The following is a 16,912-nucleotide window of genomic DNA, read 5'->3' on the forward strand; positions in this document are numbered from 1 at the left end:
GAGAAACGCGCCCCCCCCCCCGCCCGGGGGCGGGCGTTCCCTGCTGCAGCCACTCAGCCCACGTGGGGCTGGCTGTCCTGAGTAGGCAAAGGCAGCCCCACACTGGCTGCGAGTGGCTGCAGGGCAGGGGAGGGGCTGATTTTCCCCGCGCTCAGCACCACCTTGTAACCCACCCCTGCTGCCAGCCTGGGCCCCGTGCTGGCTTCAGGCTCGCCCATCGGGCCTGCACAACGGTGGCAGCAGCTGCTTGGTGTAGAGGAAAGCAGCTCCCCCCACTTGCCGTGCTGGGCAGTGTTTCCTGCTGCTGCCCACCCGAAGCTCGCGCTGCGGTAGGCTGCAGTGAGGCTGCCACCGCCTCTCTGCTGCCCAGCGTCCGAGCTCCAGGCAGGCAGCAGCAGCAAAAACTGCCCAGCGCAGCAAGCAGAGGTACCGCTTTCCTCTGCACTGAGCAGCTGCTGCCACTGCGGTACAACCCCAGTGGGCGAGCCCAGAGCTGGCGCAGAGCCCAGGCTGGCAGCAGGGGCGGGTTACAAGCTGGTGCTGAACATAGGGAAAAGCCACCCCTCCCTTGCCCTGTGGCTGGCACCCTGCACTGCAGCTGCTTGCAGCCCACACGGGGCTACCTGTGCCTGCTCAGGACAGCCCTGCGCAGGCTACAAGTGGCTGCAGCAGGGAGCACCAGCCATGGCATGGCCCCGACACCAGCTCGTTCCCTGCCTGCAGCCCTCCCCTGCCCTTCCCTCTTCCCCAAGTTTCCCACACCGGTGGGCAGCCATGAGGAGCCACATGGTCCCAGGCCAGAAGCCCCTGCTATGCATAGGCTTCCAGTTGTGGGGGCGGGGCCAGGCTGGGCAGGCCCTGCTGTTGCAGGAGCCCACCGGGGCTTCCCCTGGGTCCTACTGCCCCTGGTTCCTGTCATCTTTGACAGGAACCAAGGATAGATACATATTAGCTTTCTAAAAATTTTTTAGGGGCCCTGCAGGCCAGGAAGAATGGCCTAGCGGGCCAGATCCAGCCCTCAGGCCATATCTTGCCCACCCCTGCTGTAGTCTCTGCTGAGCTCCAGCCACGGAGGAGAGGGGAGGGGCCAGCCCTACTGTGGAGCAGAGAGCTCTACCCAGCCCAGAGAGCATGCCAGGATGCTGGGGGTATTTGGTTTAACTTAAATCAGGAAGGTTTCTGGGACAGACATTGAAAATGGTTGAAACCAGTTTGAGGTGAACCTGGTTGCATGTAGTATCATACTTAACTGATTTGGGTCAAACCAGTTTATGCAATCTGGTTTATGTGCACTGAGTGTCTGTTACAGGTTTAAACCAGTTTCTGATCACTTAAACCAGTTTGTGTGTAATGTCTGTCCCCAGCCTGCAAGTGCACTTTATTTATAAGGTTGACTGGAGACTAATATTTAAAAGCATCCAAAAATGGAAAGGAGATATGTAATCTATTACTGCCTCAACTCTGTGTAATATATCATTCAGATGGATGATGTGCGTTAAGTGAGGGTCTCAAGTGAAAACAACCACAGGCTTGATCGAACACTGTTACACAAGTTCTACTCCCCATAACGATTATTTCAGTAAAATTAGCAGCATGAATCTGCAGCTACTCAATCCAAGTCAGGCTTTGTTTACCATAAAATGGATAGGACACAATGTACAGTTAAGTGTCATGCTCCATTAATCCTGGATTTATTGGCTCAAATCATATTGTGCTTGAAACAGGATAAATGTGTATTCAGGAAGGGAATTTCTCTAACCTAACAACCTTGGGGGATTCTCTAAACTGCCAGAGAGCTTAAGCAAAAGGGAGGGGGAAAAGAGGAGCTGGAACAATTTATTCTGGACATTCAATTTGGGGGGAAAAAACACCATGGGAACAGTACATTAGGAATCTATCTGCCCAACAACAACAGCACCAGGTAAGAGTAGCTACCAGGCCAGGACCCTACTGTTCTAGACATTGTACAAACATATGCAAATTATTTGCAAAAACAAATAAATGAACATATAGTCATTTCTTTCTCTTACAGTAAGAAAAATGTGTCACAGGCTGGTCCAATACCATCTCTGAAAATCTAAATAATTCAGACACCCCTTGCAATATCTAAGGCCAGTCTCTAGTACACAGCATCTGACCTAGTTTTTGGAAAAAAATGAAGCCAGCATTTTAAAAAAAAACTGTTTGTTTTTTCTCCCAAGTAAGTGTTATTCTACTTTAGAATTGTGTAAATTCATTTGTTCTGGTAGTTCTCCTATTTCAGACAGCAGATCAAATAAGTTTACAGTTTTATGTTCCTTTCCAATTTGTTCTTAGGATTATTTGGGTCAGCATTTTAAACATTCAGCTGTAGTAGTATTTCAGTACAAATTAGCCAGAATAATGTAAGATTTCAAATTGCAGCCTGAGTCTTGATAATGTCCCAACTGCCTTTGCTTTGAATCTGAATTCCAACTCTTAGACACCGATTGCAATGGTCTTGTTATAATTAGCAGAGCAACTTTGTAGGAATACAACCTATTACATAACAAATGTACAAAAAGATGTGGTTAAAGCATGAAAAACAGTCAAGCACTTAAGAGCCAAGCTCATCTACAACTTCATACTTCTACATGCATTGCTTGAACTGATTACACTTGCATAATAAGCATTCCGATAAGCTCTGTTTATTGTGCCACAGTATTGATAGCTTCAGATTTATTAACCGCCACCTCTTCCTCCGCCCCGATTCTTGGCTTCAAGGATACCTTTTAGGCACATTCGACAATGCAACATTACACTTATCTAGAGGCCTGCCGCTTGCAAAAGAACACAAGCCACAGGAAACTCACCTGGTTTCCAGTTTCATTACCAATTCAAAACTCAGTTCATCCAAAGTCAGTTTCATATGAACAGTGGCAGTTTTAGAATTTCGCATCAAAACCAGACAAGATTTTATGTATGCAACAAACTCCTCAGAAGACCTATATATGACTCAGAACCAAGTATACAGCACCCCGTCTTAAACATTGCGGCTGCTGCTACTGGAAGCAGTTGAGAAATGGGATTAATCAGGATGGACTCAGACGATACAGGTACACTCATCAACCATCCAGAATGCATGAGGTTACCTGGATACTCAATGCAGACACTAAAGTTATAAGTGAAGAAAAAAATAAATAAAAACTAAGGTTGATGAGTTAGGATTAGATTTGGGAGCAGGTCACAAATTGGCTCTTATTTTGCAGCTAATTCACTAGGCTAGAATATGAGAGCATCCTTTTCCTTTGGCTCTGAATATCACTCCAGTGTTCCATTCCTTTCTCATCTGCAGAAAAGAATAATTCAAGGTGCCCTACTAAGGAATATGCACCTATAGCAGAACATGAAACCGTCTACATCACACTTGTGCTCACTGATGGGCAATGGCTATATTTCAAGAAGTGGTTTTGGTCTTCAAAATGATTCTAACTACTTTGAATACTGACTACCAGAAACCTTGTCTCCTTTTATATAGCAATTTGGAAACTGAGATCAGCCAACATGGAGCTAGCCATTACGTGATTTGAGCAGGAAGAGCATTGCTAGTAGGGCATTAAGAGGAACAGGTCCTTACACTTGGATTTCCTGTTCTTTGTTTGACCATCTGCATCTGTTTACTTTCAGGGCAGCAACCCCTCTTGCCCCTTCTCCCACCTTTCCTGGCCTTCTGAAAAGAATATGCATTAGGTTGAAGGACAGGTAGTGCAGTTTATTAACCTCAGTTTGAATAGACATCCAGGATAAAAAGTTACTACTTTGTGCACTTCCTTACAGCTTTAGTGTCTATGCATCTACACGGTGAAAGGAAAAGCACATATTAAGTCATCCCTATAAAAATATTTCTACACTGAGCTCAAGTAATATCATGTAATACATTCTCATGTGAACTAGTGATGAAGGTTTTCTGGTTTATATCAAGTGCTCGTGGGAAGAAAGGTTGTGCAGAGAATGAGAGAGTCTACATTTTATGAAGGTCCCAAGCAGGAAAAACTTAACAGGACAAAACTTTCAAACAAACACTGAGAAATGTTTTCAAAGGTTTATGGAAATGTGAAAGGTTTCATTTATATTTATAAAACTCCAGTTGTTTCTTCTTGTTTCATTAAAATTATGTGAAAGTCAGAGGCTTATTCCATTATTCACTGAAACTCCCTAATATAAATAACTGGTAGACACAAAAGTTTCAGATATTGACTGGGAATGGTCCGTGAAATGTGTGTTAAATTGTATAGCTGGAAGAAAAAAAAAAAAAAGCACACTTTTTAAAAACATATCCATGCAGTTTAATAATAACAGGTCTATAAAGTATCTCATAATTTGAGCTGTAGGGGTCAGTTTTAAAAGTCACTTGAAATTAAATACATGGGAAGAGTCACAATTCTTGGAGTTCTGTGGAAAGCTAAAAAATTTGCTTAATGTAGTTCACATACCTATTGTTGTTTTACGCTCCCTGAAAATTGCTGAGGGAGAGCAGGGGAATTCTTGTATAACTTCTTTCTGGGACAGAGAATCTACAGCCCATTCAAACCTTTATTTAAGTACCTTAAGTGCTTCCCAAATGAAATCAAATCCATCCTTACTTCCACAGGAAACTTATGGTAAGTGGTGAATAGTTACTATCAGCTTTTGCACAGATGTCCTCTGCTATGTCTAACATGCTGGATGAGAGGGGAAAACACGATGCTAAAGGAAGAGACCAGGGCAGTACTGCTTTGTTGGGTTGATTTTGCCATCGGAGGTGTTTTACTTCAAAAGCACACTGTCCCAATTTTCTGCGTGCTGACATGCATTTTGCTGCTTATACAACTGTATATGATGCAGCACAGTCTGCTCACATGCTGCATTGAGTCTGCTCTGACCCGCCAGATTTCTGGTGCATCACAGGACACAAAAGGTACGTGTATAAATGCCCTAAATCTTGGCAGCTGCAAGGTGCTGCCAGGACCCACAGTTACAGCTGCTGGCGGGGAAGTCCCTAGCAGTTGTGAGACTCACAGCCCCGATTGGGCAAGGTTCCCTCCTGCAGCTGGGAGCCCCATCAGCTGATGGGGCTTCCAGTTGCAGCAGAGACCCTTCTACACATGCAAGATAAAGCTTGATAGTTGTCCCCTGCCTCCCACCACCGGGCTACTTTGAAACAAAACAAGGGTACTTGAAAAGTTTCGAAAGCTGTTTCGTAGCTTTTCGTTTCACTTTGATTTCACTGTTTCAAGCCTGAAATGCAGCAAAACTTCTTCGAAATGAAATACTCGGAGAAATTATGTACAGCCCTAATTTCTAGCCGTTTCTTTTACCCCTGAAGTGATGAGGTTTTTCATACCAGTCCTTTGGGCCCTGTATAGTCACTTTTGCCACTGCAAAGTGACTATAAAAAGTTTTGCTCTGGTCCCTATGGAGTAGATCAGGCCCACAGATATTCTTGCTAGCCATTTCATGGCAGTTTTGTTTTTTAACACTAGAATTTGCCAACAGTCTCAAAAGGAGGGGGGAAGGAAAGAAAGTATGCAAAACTGGAAAGAAATAGGTCTGTTAGCAAAGTTGGAATTCCGTTCGAAGCTCATCAAAAAAAAAAATGAAAGGCCTCTAGCTTCACACACCAAAACTCTAGGCACCCTTCAGGGTAAGTAAATCAGGAACTTAATTGCCAGCAATATTTCAATGATATTTAAACCAGCACTAAGGCACATATCCAGTAAGGTACCCGCTTCATTCTAGAGCAAAATCAGTCCTGCTGTTATCCTTTCCTACCCTCCTCTCATGCTGTATGTAGCTAAGCAAACACACTCTGCAGTAACGTCTTAATGTCTACACATGCAGCCCTATTAGGCAGAGGTAAACTAATTAATTCTGCCATAGGTTAGTTCTTGTATACACAAGTACTATCCTACAGCAGCATTCTTTAGAACATAGCAACACATGTAAATGCTGATGGGGCTTAAATAATGGGGCACAAGGGTGCTTCAGTGTGATGGCTGCTGGCCAGGTAGCCTTACATTGGAGCACCCTAGTGCCTCAGCCATCCCCTCCACAGCAAGTTGAGCCAGGTCGGAGCAACCCCCCGCTGGCAAGCTGACTCCCAGGGCCCCCTGCTACCTGGGGCTTCTCCAACCTGGCTCAATTGTGCTGCAGTCCCAGGCACACATGTAAACACTGCGCCCAAGAGCAATAAACTCCAGCGCAATGTGCGCCAGAGCTTACTGTCATATTAATTTCACATGTAGATAAACCCAGTAGGTGGTTTAGAGGGGTCACTATGTATCACAGCAAATGTGAACTTCATCTGGAAGAAGGTAGGGCAATGTAGCACCTTCTAGATTAACTCATTCATTAATCTAAAATGCCACATTAGCCTACCTTCTGCCTAACTTCAGAATAACAGGCTAACTACCTCTCTCTTCACCAGACAGTTAAAGTAAAGAACTAAACCACAGCTTCTCAGCTTACTTTAGAAGCCTGCACTTCGAGTTTCTCGAAGTTTATATGCACATGAGAATGCAGGAAATTTGCCTGTTTATTATTTAAGCAAATATACTATCTGCTGGGCCACAATATTTCCCTCACTGGGGCACAACTGATTAATTGAATGATGCTGAAAAAGTTCAGGGCCAACACTGTGATTCACCAGATCTAAAGGAACCAGACCTAAAGAGTGTAAAGATGATAGACTTCAATGAGAAAGAAGGTTACCTCATCCATTAGCTGCCTAATGTTTTAGGAAGTTTTGAAAATATGCAAAGGTTCTACTGATTGTTCTTACCTTCCATTTACTTTGATTACTAAATATGTAAAATGACACTGGTTTGCAGCACTGTTATTTCTGTTTCCCTGGCTTCAGTGTAACGGCATTGCCTAGGTACTTCTCTATACTCTGTTAAAAAAATCTGTTTTAGTTTCTGTACTGTTTCTAAGGAATTTCTCCTGACTAAACTACCTAGGCTGAAACTGGAACATTATTATTTAAATAATTATTACTGTTAAACACTGCCCCTCAGCGCAAGAGGAAAAAAGCCCTTGTGAAACCTAAGCAGCCGTGTTAATTGATTAGAACTTTATAAAACTTCCAAGTGTTCCATTCAGATCTCCAATTTTGACCTGCATGTAGCAATTTACTAGCAGAGCAATCTGAGATCCGTCACTTAAATACCGATTTTACTATTAAATATTGTACTATCTTCATCCGTATAGCTGAGTTCATCAGGATTTTAACCATCAGAATATATTGGAAACAAAGCCAGAAAAAAAAAAAAAAAAAAAAAAAGGATTATTTCCTCTTAATTTGTTAAAACACGAGAAACTTAAGATGACCGAACAATAATCTGTTTGCTAACTAACCAGTTTACATACCATTAAGTAGATCCCTTCACTTTAGCCAACGAGACAAAAGGTTTAAATCAGCACCTCAACACACCCAAAGATTAGGGCCTTTCCAGCTTTGATCATTATTCCAGATGGACAGGTTTAGTGATTCTCAATTAGCCATCAAGAACCTTATTGTAATATCTAGTCAGTATTTCCTTACATTAACACAATTTAACAGACTATGCTACTTCCCACTAACATCTGAAGCTTATTGAGAATGTATTGACTCCACATTGAAATCTATTCATTTCACCAAGGAAGAGCACACACCAACTGCAGATGTTTCCTCAGCCTGATGCAGGGTAATTATAGTCAAAAGCTTGCTAAGAAGAACTTTACCAACTATTCGAGTTGGTCTAATAAAAGATATCAGACTTGCCCAAAGAACCGTGTCTGCCTATGTCCTTAGACCAACGCGGCTACAACCTACACCCCTGGACTTCACATTCCCACCCAAGTATTAGGTAGGCAGCAGAAAATTATTGGTACTTTTCCGATACCATAATCTCCTACAAAACGTATTCACAAGCCACGTTGTTAATGGAGACATGCAAGATCCTTCCTCCCTTAGACACAAAGTATCGCCTGCCTTTGAGTGGACAGTGACCTAATCTCTCTAGGTAAGCAGCATCAGTCTAAATCAGGGGTCAGCAACCCCCGACACGTGTGCTGAGCCTGGCATGCAAGGCCATTTTGCTCAGCACACCACCACCAGCTTGGGCTCCAAGCAGCTGCTGCCGACCATGAATCCAGGCTGGTCCCAGCAGGCAGCTGGGAGGCTGCAAGCAGACTGGGCCAGCTGTAGCCAGGAGGCTGCAAACAGCAGCTTCAGGTGCCAGCATGTTGGTACTCCAGCACCTCCAAAAACCCAAGGTAGACATTGTGGGTTTTTTGGCTCTTTGGCCAAAAAACATTGCCTACCCCTGGGTCTAAATCATTAGCAAAGGATTAGCAACTCCTTCTGCCTGTAACTGCTCTTGCTTTTGATTCCTTGGTATCAACTTTAAAGTACTTGACTATTTTTAAAAAAAATTACACGGTATTCAAGGTAGAAACTCAAAAAGATTATGGAGTTTACTTAGTACTCAGTTCATGATGCTTCTATGAATTATTTTCCTTGTAAATAGGTCTTGTTGCATATGAAACCTGATGTAATAAAACAATCCATTGTCTTCCACATATTCCTTTAAAAGACTCCCTTAAGCTGATTATTTGTAGAAGTGTCTTAAACCCTCATACATTTAAAACCTGCATTGTACCAGATTCAAATGGAAACTTCCAAAAATAGACAACATTTTGCAAAGGGGGTGCAGGGAGGGACAACTGACACACATAATGAACACCAGATGCCTACCTTCACTGGTAGCCGCATTCTTTTGGGCTTTGGTTGGTGTGTGATCTGTACTTGAACTCACATCAGATGAGATGCTTGAGCTGCCTTTTCCTGCAAAGAGAAAAGAAGTGGGGGGAGAAACAAAGTTTTAATAGCAGAAGGAAAAAAAAATCCTCAATATCAAAAGTTTGGGATGATGCCAGAGATCTGGAAGCTTCAAGTTAGAGCAGCTGAACCTCATTGAGTACGAGTACAGGGTGGGAACTAGCTGCATTATACCCTCAGGCATAAACATTTTTTGTATTAGGGGTGCAATTCTGAACTCCTGTATTTTGGGGCTCCCATTGCAAAATCGCCCAGCTCTATCACAAGTCAAAAGTTTGTCATTAACATTTGCAGGATAAAAACAGGACTTTCATCAGTAGGCTGCCAACTCAAATACAGACCAGACAAAAAAAAGAAAAAAAAAAAAAGCACGTAATTCATGTGTTCACCAAATGTGTTAAGTAACATTTCTAACCAACTTGTCCCTATTGCTAAAACATGTTCTCAGGAGCTAAGGTCTTAGACTAGCGTTTCCCAACCTTTTCCATCCTACGGCACACCACCCAAGCATGGAACTTTCTGCAGGCATAGGGAGTCTCTGCTGGTCTGAGAGCTCCAAGGAATGAAAGCAGCTAAAAATGTGGACAGGATGTCAGTGAGAATGTAAATAGGTGGAAATTAGGAAAACAAAGTATAGCGAAGGGAGGGGCGGGGTGGGTGGGAGGAATGAGGGGGAAACAATGCCTAAAGTAAGTAAGGGAGACTCGACTGTACTTGAGTTCAAGGCAGAAAAGAGGCAGCCTGTGAAAGAGTAAATAGCTGAAAATTTCTATTGTAGTTGTTTAGATACTTTAATTGCATAATGCCACTGTAACAGGGGGCCTTCTTGGGGCTGGTCCACAACTGGCCCGCCCACCTGTTCCTAGGTTAACCACCCACCTCACTCACCTGTCATGCCTCGTTTCATAATTGGTTCTACTTAGGCAGGAAGCTGCCAGGGGGCACTCTGCAGCTCTGATCCTCCCCACACCACAGCCCAAGCCTTGCAGACAGCAACCAGGCAACACAATGCTCCCAGCCTACAGCCAGACCAAACTTAACCCTCATTATCAGGCCTCATTCGTACACGCACTCATACTGCCCTCCTCTCACTAGGGCCTCTCACACTCCACCCCCTCTCACAGGGTCTCTTTCACGCATCGACAACTTATACCACCTTGCTCCCTCTCAGGGCAGCCCCCTTAGGCTACAGGCTTTATCTAGCGCACACCTTGGGTGGCAGACATACCGTCTTTTGGGCCTCTCCTGCAACCCTCCCCTGGGTAGTGGCTAGCCAATTACCCAACCTGGGCCAAACCTGCCCTGGCCCCTCCCGGGGCAACTCTACACACTTGGGCTACGGGGCTTCCCTTCCAGTAGAGGCTCAGGTGGTTGCAACCATGCCTGGCCCCAATTTCTATCCATGGTGATGTAGGGGCTACAGACTATTGAGATGCCCTGACCCACCTTCCACCAGGGTGGTAACTGGCCCGGTATTTCCTGGGGGCTCCTGCACCACTGGGAGCCTCACCACTCCCAGCAGGGTGCAGTTTTAGGTCATGCCCAGGACCAAGAGCCTCCTACTCCTACCTGCAGGAAGTTCCATTCAGCAGTTCAGTCCGGCAATGCTTCTGCCTGCCGGCCAGCAGTTAACTGCTCTGTTTATATAGGTGGCTATGGTTCTAAAATGGCCACTGTAATCAAGCACCTGCTGGCTGCTTGACTCAGCTCTTAAAGTGGCAGGCACCAACAGGACCCTGCCACAGCCACAAAGCATCAAAACGGGTTAAAATCAGAAGACTTCCACACACTCTCAATAGAGACGGAAAGGTAGTCAACTGAACTACTCTCATCCAGCAGCGTAGCTATTTCAGGGCAGCGCAAAAAAGATGACACTACTGCTGCTTCCGCACTGATCTGTTCCAAAGGACCCTTTAAGGACTATTTTCATCATGTTTTCCATGTGCACCAGAACTATGTTACACATTTCCAATGGAAAATAAACAAGGTACGGGTGAGGAATGAAAATTGATTACCATCAATAGGTTACTATGCACCACACAGAAATGTCAGCTATGCACCACTGAGGTACCACCATTATAGGGAGAAACCAGAAGCTTTTATACCTCACAGCTAGAAATACCCGTCAGCAAAGGCCCTCTTTATTCCCTAGCATGCATCTGACTGCAGCAATCAGTAGAAGGGTTACTCAGCAGAAAAAAACCTCTACCAGAACATGTACAAATTCTAGCAGCACCCATAAGAAATTAAATTAGAAGACAGATGCTTTAAGACAGTTGCCATTATTTCCTTTTCACGTGGCTTGGGATAAGTCAATGAGTCCTACCACCTAAACAGAAAAGTTACAATAATCACTGCTTCCTCTCTGCATAGCACTATGCTTAAAGTGGCATTGCTTTGAAACCAGCACTTGCTGCTTCCCCCAACTTTTTACCACAGAGCAAGAAGACACAACCCTGATTTGTATCAACCTTTTCAAATTCTTGTCACTTCCCATTACACCAGGGCTGCAGAATTTTGCTGTCTTACACATGATGCCCACACTATAAGTTACAGTAGAGAACCATTCCTTTTCCCCTGCACACTGGGACTGGAACTTGCCAATCTATTAAGTGAACAAGCTGGGTTTTTTTTCCAAACAAAGGCTGCTATTAAAATATCAGCCAATCAGCAATACATACTTCTGGGGAAAAGAAGGGTGGGGCATTCAATTGCATTTAAAAGTGTCATATACCTCATGTATTACACCTGACATCAGCTGAGGACTGTAAGTAAACGCTTTAAAAGCTAAAGTTTCTTCTTTATAAAAAGTTACTTTATACAGGCAGTCCTTGACTTACGGCGTTTCAACTTACGGCACTCCACCATTTACACCCATGTTATTACTTACGACACTGGATCCTCCCACTTATGGCACTACAGGGAAATTTACAATGAGAAAGAGGACAGCAAAACAAATATCTCTGGATCAGTTTCTCAAAAAGCCATCAAGTAGCCCTAAGTCTCCCCAAAATCTCCCCACAGAAGCTCTTCTGAATTCCATGACCCTGATGAAGGTGTTCCTTCACCTTCTGATTAAATAACATTTTATGCAATTAGTTACTGTATTGCCCTGTTTAATCGATTTATATGCAGTACACTTCAGAAAGCTTTGTACTGCACAGTGTATATCATTTATAGTTGATTAAATAGTTGATTTGAATATGGTGTTTATGGTAATTTCTATAAAAAATTGGGCATCAGGCCCTTGGTCAGGAAATTAACCCCATATTGCAGGGGTGGGCAAAATGCGGCCCGGGGACCAGATACAGCCCGCCAGACCATTCTATCCAGCCCACGGGGCCCCTGAAAAATGTAGAAAATTAATATTAATCTGCCCTGGATTGCCTGTCATGCAGCCCTCGACAGCTTTCTGAAACTCAGTAAACGGCCCTCTGCCCAAAATAATTGCCTGCCCCTGCCCTATTCTAACATTGTTTCTATGGGAAAATGAGATTCGACTTGCATCATTTCGACTTACAGTAGGAACGTAACCCACCATAAGTGCGAGGACTGCCTGTATGTGGAAACCTAGCTGACACCATGTTTCTATCACTTAAGTAAACCTATAATCATAGGAATGTTAGCAAGAGACTTTTTCTGATCTGTTATTTCAATCAAGCATTCCTTGGGGTTCTGCATTACAGCATGCCTGGTTTTCATAACATTTGGATGTAAGGAAGAAGTCTGCTCTTTTAAAAGTGCCACAGCAAAATGAGGATTTTTGTCTTTTAATAGAAAAGGACCGTTGAGTATGCAAACTGAAGCTTGTTTCACAATCCAGTTATTGCCACTTAATTCCTCAGGTCAGCTCCAGAGAAGCATTTTGCATGGCAAAGTTGCTTAAGTTTAACATATCTGGATTTGCGATGTGAACAATGGAGCGGGGGAGCACATTAAGGAGCCAGGAAGAAACTAAAAGATATGGCAGAGCCAGATGATGAGGGTGAGGAAGGAAATGCATTTTTATAATCTGAGCCCATGTTCCCAGCAGATCTTCATTAATTTGGTTGCCACCTTGCCTTATAAAAACAATCCTAGAGTCTAGAACATCACCTACCATTACGGGAGATGGAGCAATACACCATTGGGTTCCATTTCACAGTAACAGAATCCTAACACAGCTTGTCAGGGTTTGTAATGGGGGATGTAATAGTTTACATTAGATTGCAGAAAGGTAGGCCTACCAGGCTACAACTGCTACTACTACTACATTACTCTCAGGTAAATTACTAGAGATTCAGGACATTTTCACTAGCAGAAAGATGAAACTAATGTGTCTTTCACTAAGATGGTGCTTGATGGAGGAATTGCCACACTTCCAACCTTACCCCAAAAACTAAGCATTAAATCTTGCAAAACCAAATAGTATTTCCAAGGAATTGTGTCACATCCTGCTGTAACTTGGGAACTGCAGGGAAGCCCAAAAGTAAAATGATGAAATGGAAAGATGTGATTAACAGTATTTTCTCCAAGCAAAGGTGACAATTCCTTTGGGGAAAAATTAAATCACACATACAAACAATGGACACCACATTTGCCAGCTGCACGCATGTGCCATAAGACAAAACCGCACTGCTAGAACTATGATACCATTTCCATCAGTTATTAACAACAATAAGATCCATACCCTTGGTAGAGAAGCCACCAGAATATGGGAAACAATTTGAACCATGACAATTCCATTCAGTCTTTAGCATCAATACTCAGCATACATAGTGGCAATGCATCGTGCAGAAAAGAATGAACATATATGCCTTAACCCATTTCATAGGCTTTGTACAATAGCATCACTTAGAAGGTATTAAAAATATTTGTTAAACAGAAAATGAGATGAAAAAGGAGAAAACCCATTAGCATTATATAGAATTATTTTAAGTCAGACACCAGGTCTTCTGCATTCTGATATTGTTCCATAGACAGTTTATTATGTTAGATTCTTCTCTTACAGGATGCAGCCCTCAAAAAAAAGCTTCTTTCCCTCAGTGTGACACACTTTTGAAGAAATGGTCTCCAAGGCTAGGGGCAGACATTACACATAACCCAGTTTAAGTGATCAGAAACTGATTTAAACCTGTAACAGAACTGACAGTCAGTACACGTAAACCAGTTTGAAAATGGCTGAAACCAGTCTGAGATAAACCTGGTTGAATGTAGTATCACACTTAACTGATTTGGCTCAAACCAATTTATGCAATATCTGTCCCAGACCCTCTCTGGGTTCAACTTAAACCCATATCCCCTAGCATCCCAGATGCTTTGCAGACTGAGGTGGGGCTCTCTGCTCCAGAGAGCTGGGCTGGCCATTGAGCTCTGGTAGAGATGGCAGGCATAGCAGCGTCTGGCTTGCCCCTGACACCCCTCCTATCCCATCACTCCCTGCTTAAGCAAGGATTCACCCTCCCCTCTCCTAGAGCTTGGACCGTAGCCAGCACGTGGTATGCTAGCTAATGCTGGGAGCTGTCTGTATAAGACAGACAGGACAAAGGCAGACAGGACAGATAGGGCTTTTTGGAGCTAATCAACAGGCAGCTGGTAATGTCCCTCTGTTCCTTCCTTGGAAAAAAACTATTTAAAGAAGAGCTTGAACTAATGAAAGGATTTTGTTTTCTTGACAGGCTAATAAACACCGAGTTAAGGGTGATAAACGCTGTTATCAACTCCCTGCTTTTCTGGCTCCATCACTGGTCAGAAGTAGCTGGTGGCAGGGGCTGAACCCCTCCCTAATCAGAGTTTCCTGTCGGGGCCTGGTACCCCCCCCCTCCCACCTCAGCACTATAGAAGGGAAGGGAGGGCTGCTCTAACCCCCCCCCCCCCCCCCCGCCAGCTTCTACAGCTTCTAGCCCGAGCCACTGCAGGCATGTGCCTACTTTTCTTCAGTCCAGAGGGGATTTCTGTGCAGTTACAAACCAGTTCAGCCCAGCTAGGTTAGACTAACCTGCAAAGATTGAATCAATTTAGGCTCAGGCTTTTTGAATGTCTGTCCCTAGCCCAATAGATTCTGAACACTGCACACTGGATGTAATCAAAATGTGAGAAGCATAATTTTGTAGTGTAACATGCCCCCTTCTCATTTCAAATGGACTAGGTTCAACTAATACAAACTATCACACTTGGTTTGCATCTTACCACCAAGAAATTCCAAGCATTTCCAAAAATGAAATAATCTGCAAAAACCCTAAAAGATTTTATCCTATTCATTTTACAGAGCAGCCAACTACAGTACAAAACGTTACTATCTTTTAACCCAAGATTTATATCAGAGCAATAAACAGAAGCAAGGGTCAAAGCTCAGAGCACCTTGCTGAACTGATTGTGCATACTAGTTGTTAACTGCAGCAGGGCTGTGACATTATGGCAGGTCTCACAACCCATTCACCCTAGGAAGTCTGTTGCATCTTGCAAGTAAGTCTGGCTCTGCAGTTCTCACAGCTGTGAACAAAGTCATAAAGCTCTCTCGCTTCCTAATAAACAGACATTTAACCTGTTGCTGAGCCTAATATTTGGCTAGCCAAGGCAGCTGCCCTGTTTTGTCTCGGAGATCTGGCTCTGCTTGTTAAATGGGACTGGCAATGCACAGCAGCCACTCTGCACTACACTTATAAATAGCATCCATTAAATTAACAAACAAACAAACAAACCCAGAACCTGAACTAATAAAATATGACTCAGTAAAAAACCTAAGAGTTAGGAATAATTCCCAAGCAATATGCAAAGGAGACCATAACCATGGAGAAGCCTTCCACAAAAACTCTGCAAGCAAAAGCAGATTCTTATGCGATTTCCTCCTACTCTTCCCTCAATTAAGATGACATATGTTATTCTTAGGAGGAGCCTTTCAACATTTTAGCTCTCATGCATAAATATTCAGCTACTATGTTTATTTCTTCTCAGACACTGCCTGATTGTTATAGGCCTGTAAAGTGGTTGGCAGGAAGAAGCACAAAAAGCACAAGAGCATACTAAGATACTCATAGGGAATGCTCAATCAAGATGCCCCAAAAGGGGAAGAAAGGAATGCAGCCTGAACAGACCAGAGTTCAGGAAAGGCAGGTGTCTTTCTGAAGCATCATGCCTCCTTCAAGTTCCTGAAGAGAACAGATTCCAAAACACCCAAATCTCAGAGGCACCTGAAAGCAGGAAGAGGAAGTGATGAGCAACCATGCAGAGTCCTGTTGCTGTGTTTCTGGGCTGCAAATCCCAGAGACCTCAGGGGCAGCAGGAAGAGGAAGCAAACACACAGCCCATGTTGGCTACGTGCCAGAGAGCCATGCTCTAGTGCTCCCCTGGCTTCTGGCTTGAGCCACTGCAGACATGTGGCTGCATTTCCTGAATCAAAGGTAAATGTCAGTCCAATTGTTTCTGAATTTAATCTCTGCAGTTTAGACTAACCTGCAAAGACTGAATCAATTCAGCCTTGGGCTTTTTGACGGTCTGTACTCAGCCCCACAGAAAAAGTTGGGGAACCTAAAATCCACAGTAGAAAAGCATGTTTGGTGCTTAGGCTTGAGTCTATTCAGCCTTGGGCTTTTTGATGGTCTGTACTTAGCCCCAATGATCCACCCAGGACCTTGACTGTAATGACATATTTGCCTTCATACTGGTCTTTTCCTCTTCTCCACTGAAATGGTAATGTCTAAGGAAAGCAAAGCAATCATAATCACATGTGAGGAAAGCAATCACATGTTCTGTGCAGATACGTATGTTGGTCTGTGGGTTTAAAAAAAAAACAAAAAACTCAAATGTCTAAAAATCTCTGACTGAGTTCCACCAGAAATTCAACAGTCACCATCCCTCCATCCGACTTTCTTTAGAATACTCCAGCACCAACATCTCCTTTTTAGACACAATGATCAGTATCCAGAAGGGTAAAATACAGACCACAGTATACAAGAAACCCACGGACCAACATACATATCTGCACAGAACCAGCAATCACCCTAAACACACCAAAAAAGCTGTGATATACAGCCAAGCCCTCAGATACCACCACATTTGTACTGAAGAGAACACCTGGGATTGCCACCTCACCAATCTTAAAAAGGCTTTCACCCA

General features: G+C 43.6%; 1 protein-coding gene across 20 annotated transcripts in view; it reads right to left on the reverse strand.

The window, feature by feature from the left end:
• The window catches only part of LOC106722986 (F-box/LRR-repeat protein 7-like), a 261,033-nt gene that overhangs the window by 167,400 nt on the left and 76,721 nt on the right, over positions 1-16,912 (reverse strand). For 18 of the 20 annotated variants that reach the window (XR_003091951.1, XR_003091945.1, XR_003091954.1 and 15 more), the window contains one exon: positions 8,735-8,824. Coding sequence is in view for 8 of the 20 variants with exons in the window: in XM_025192643.1 (XP_025048428.1) it covers positions 8,735-8,824 (90 nt within the window). In the remaining 12 variants the exon portion in view is untranslated. Of the gene's footprint in view, positions 1-4,072; positions 4,254-8,734; positions 8,825-16,912 lie in introns of those variants that run through there. The other 2 variants (XR_003091953.1, XM_025192645.1) reach the window with 1 other exon arrangement.

Source organism: Alligator sinensis, unplaced genomic scaffold, assembly GCF_000455745.1.
Source record: "Alligator sinensis unplaced genomic scaffold, ASM45574v1 scaffold1561_1, whole genome shotgun sequence".
Classification (NCBI taxonomy): domain Eukaryota; kingdom Metazoa; phylum Chordata; order Crocodylia; family Alligatoridae; genus Alligator; species Alligator sinensis.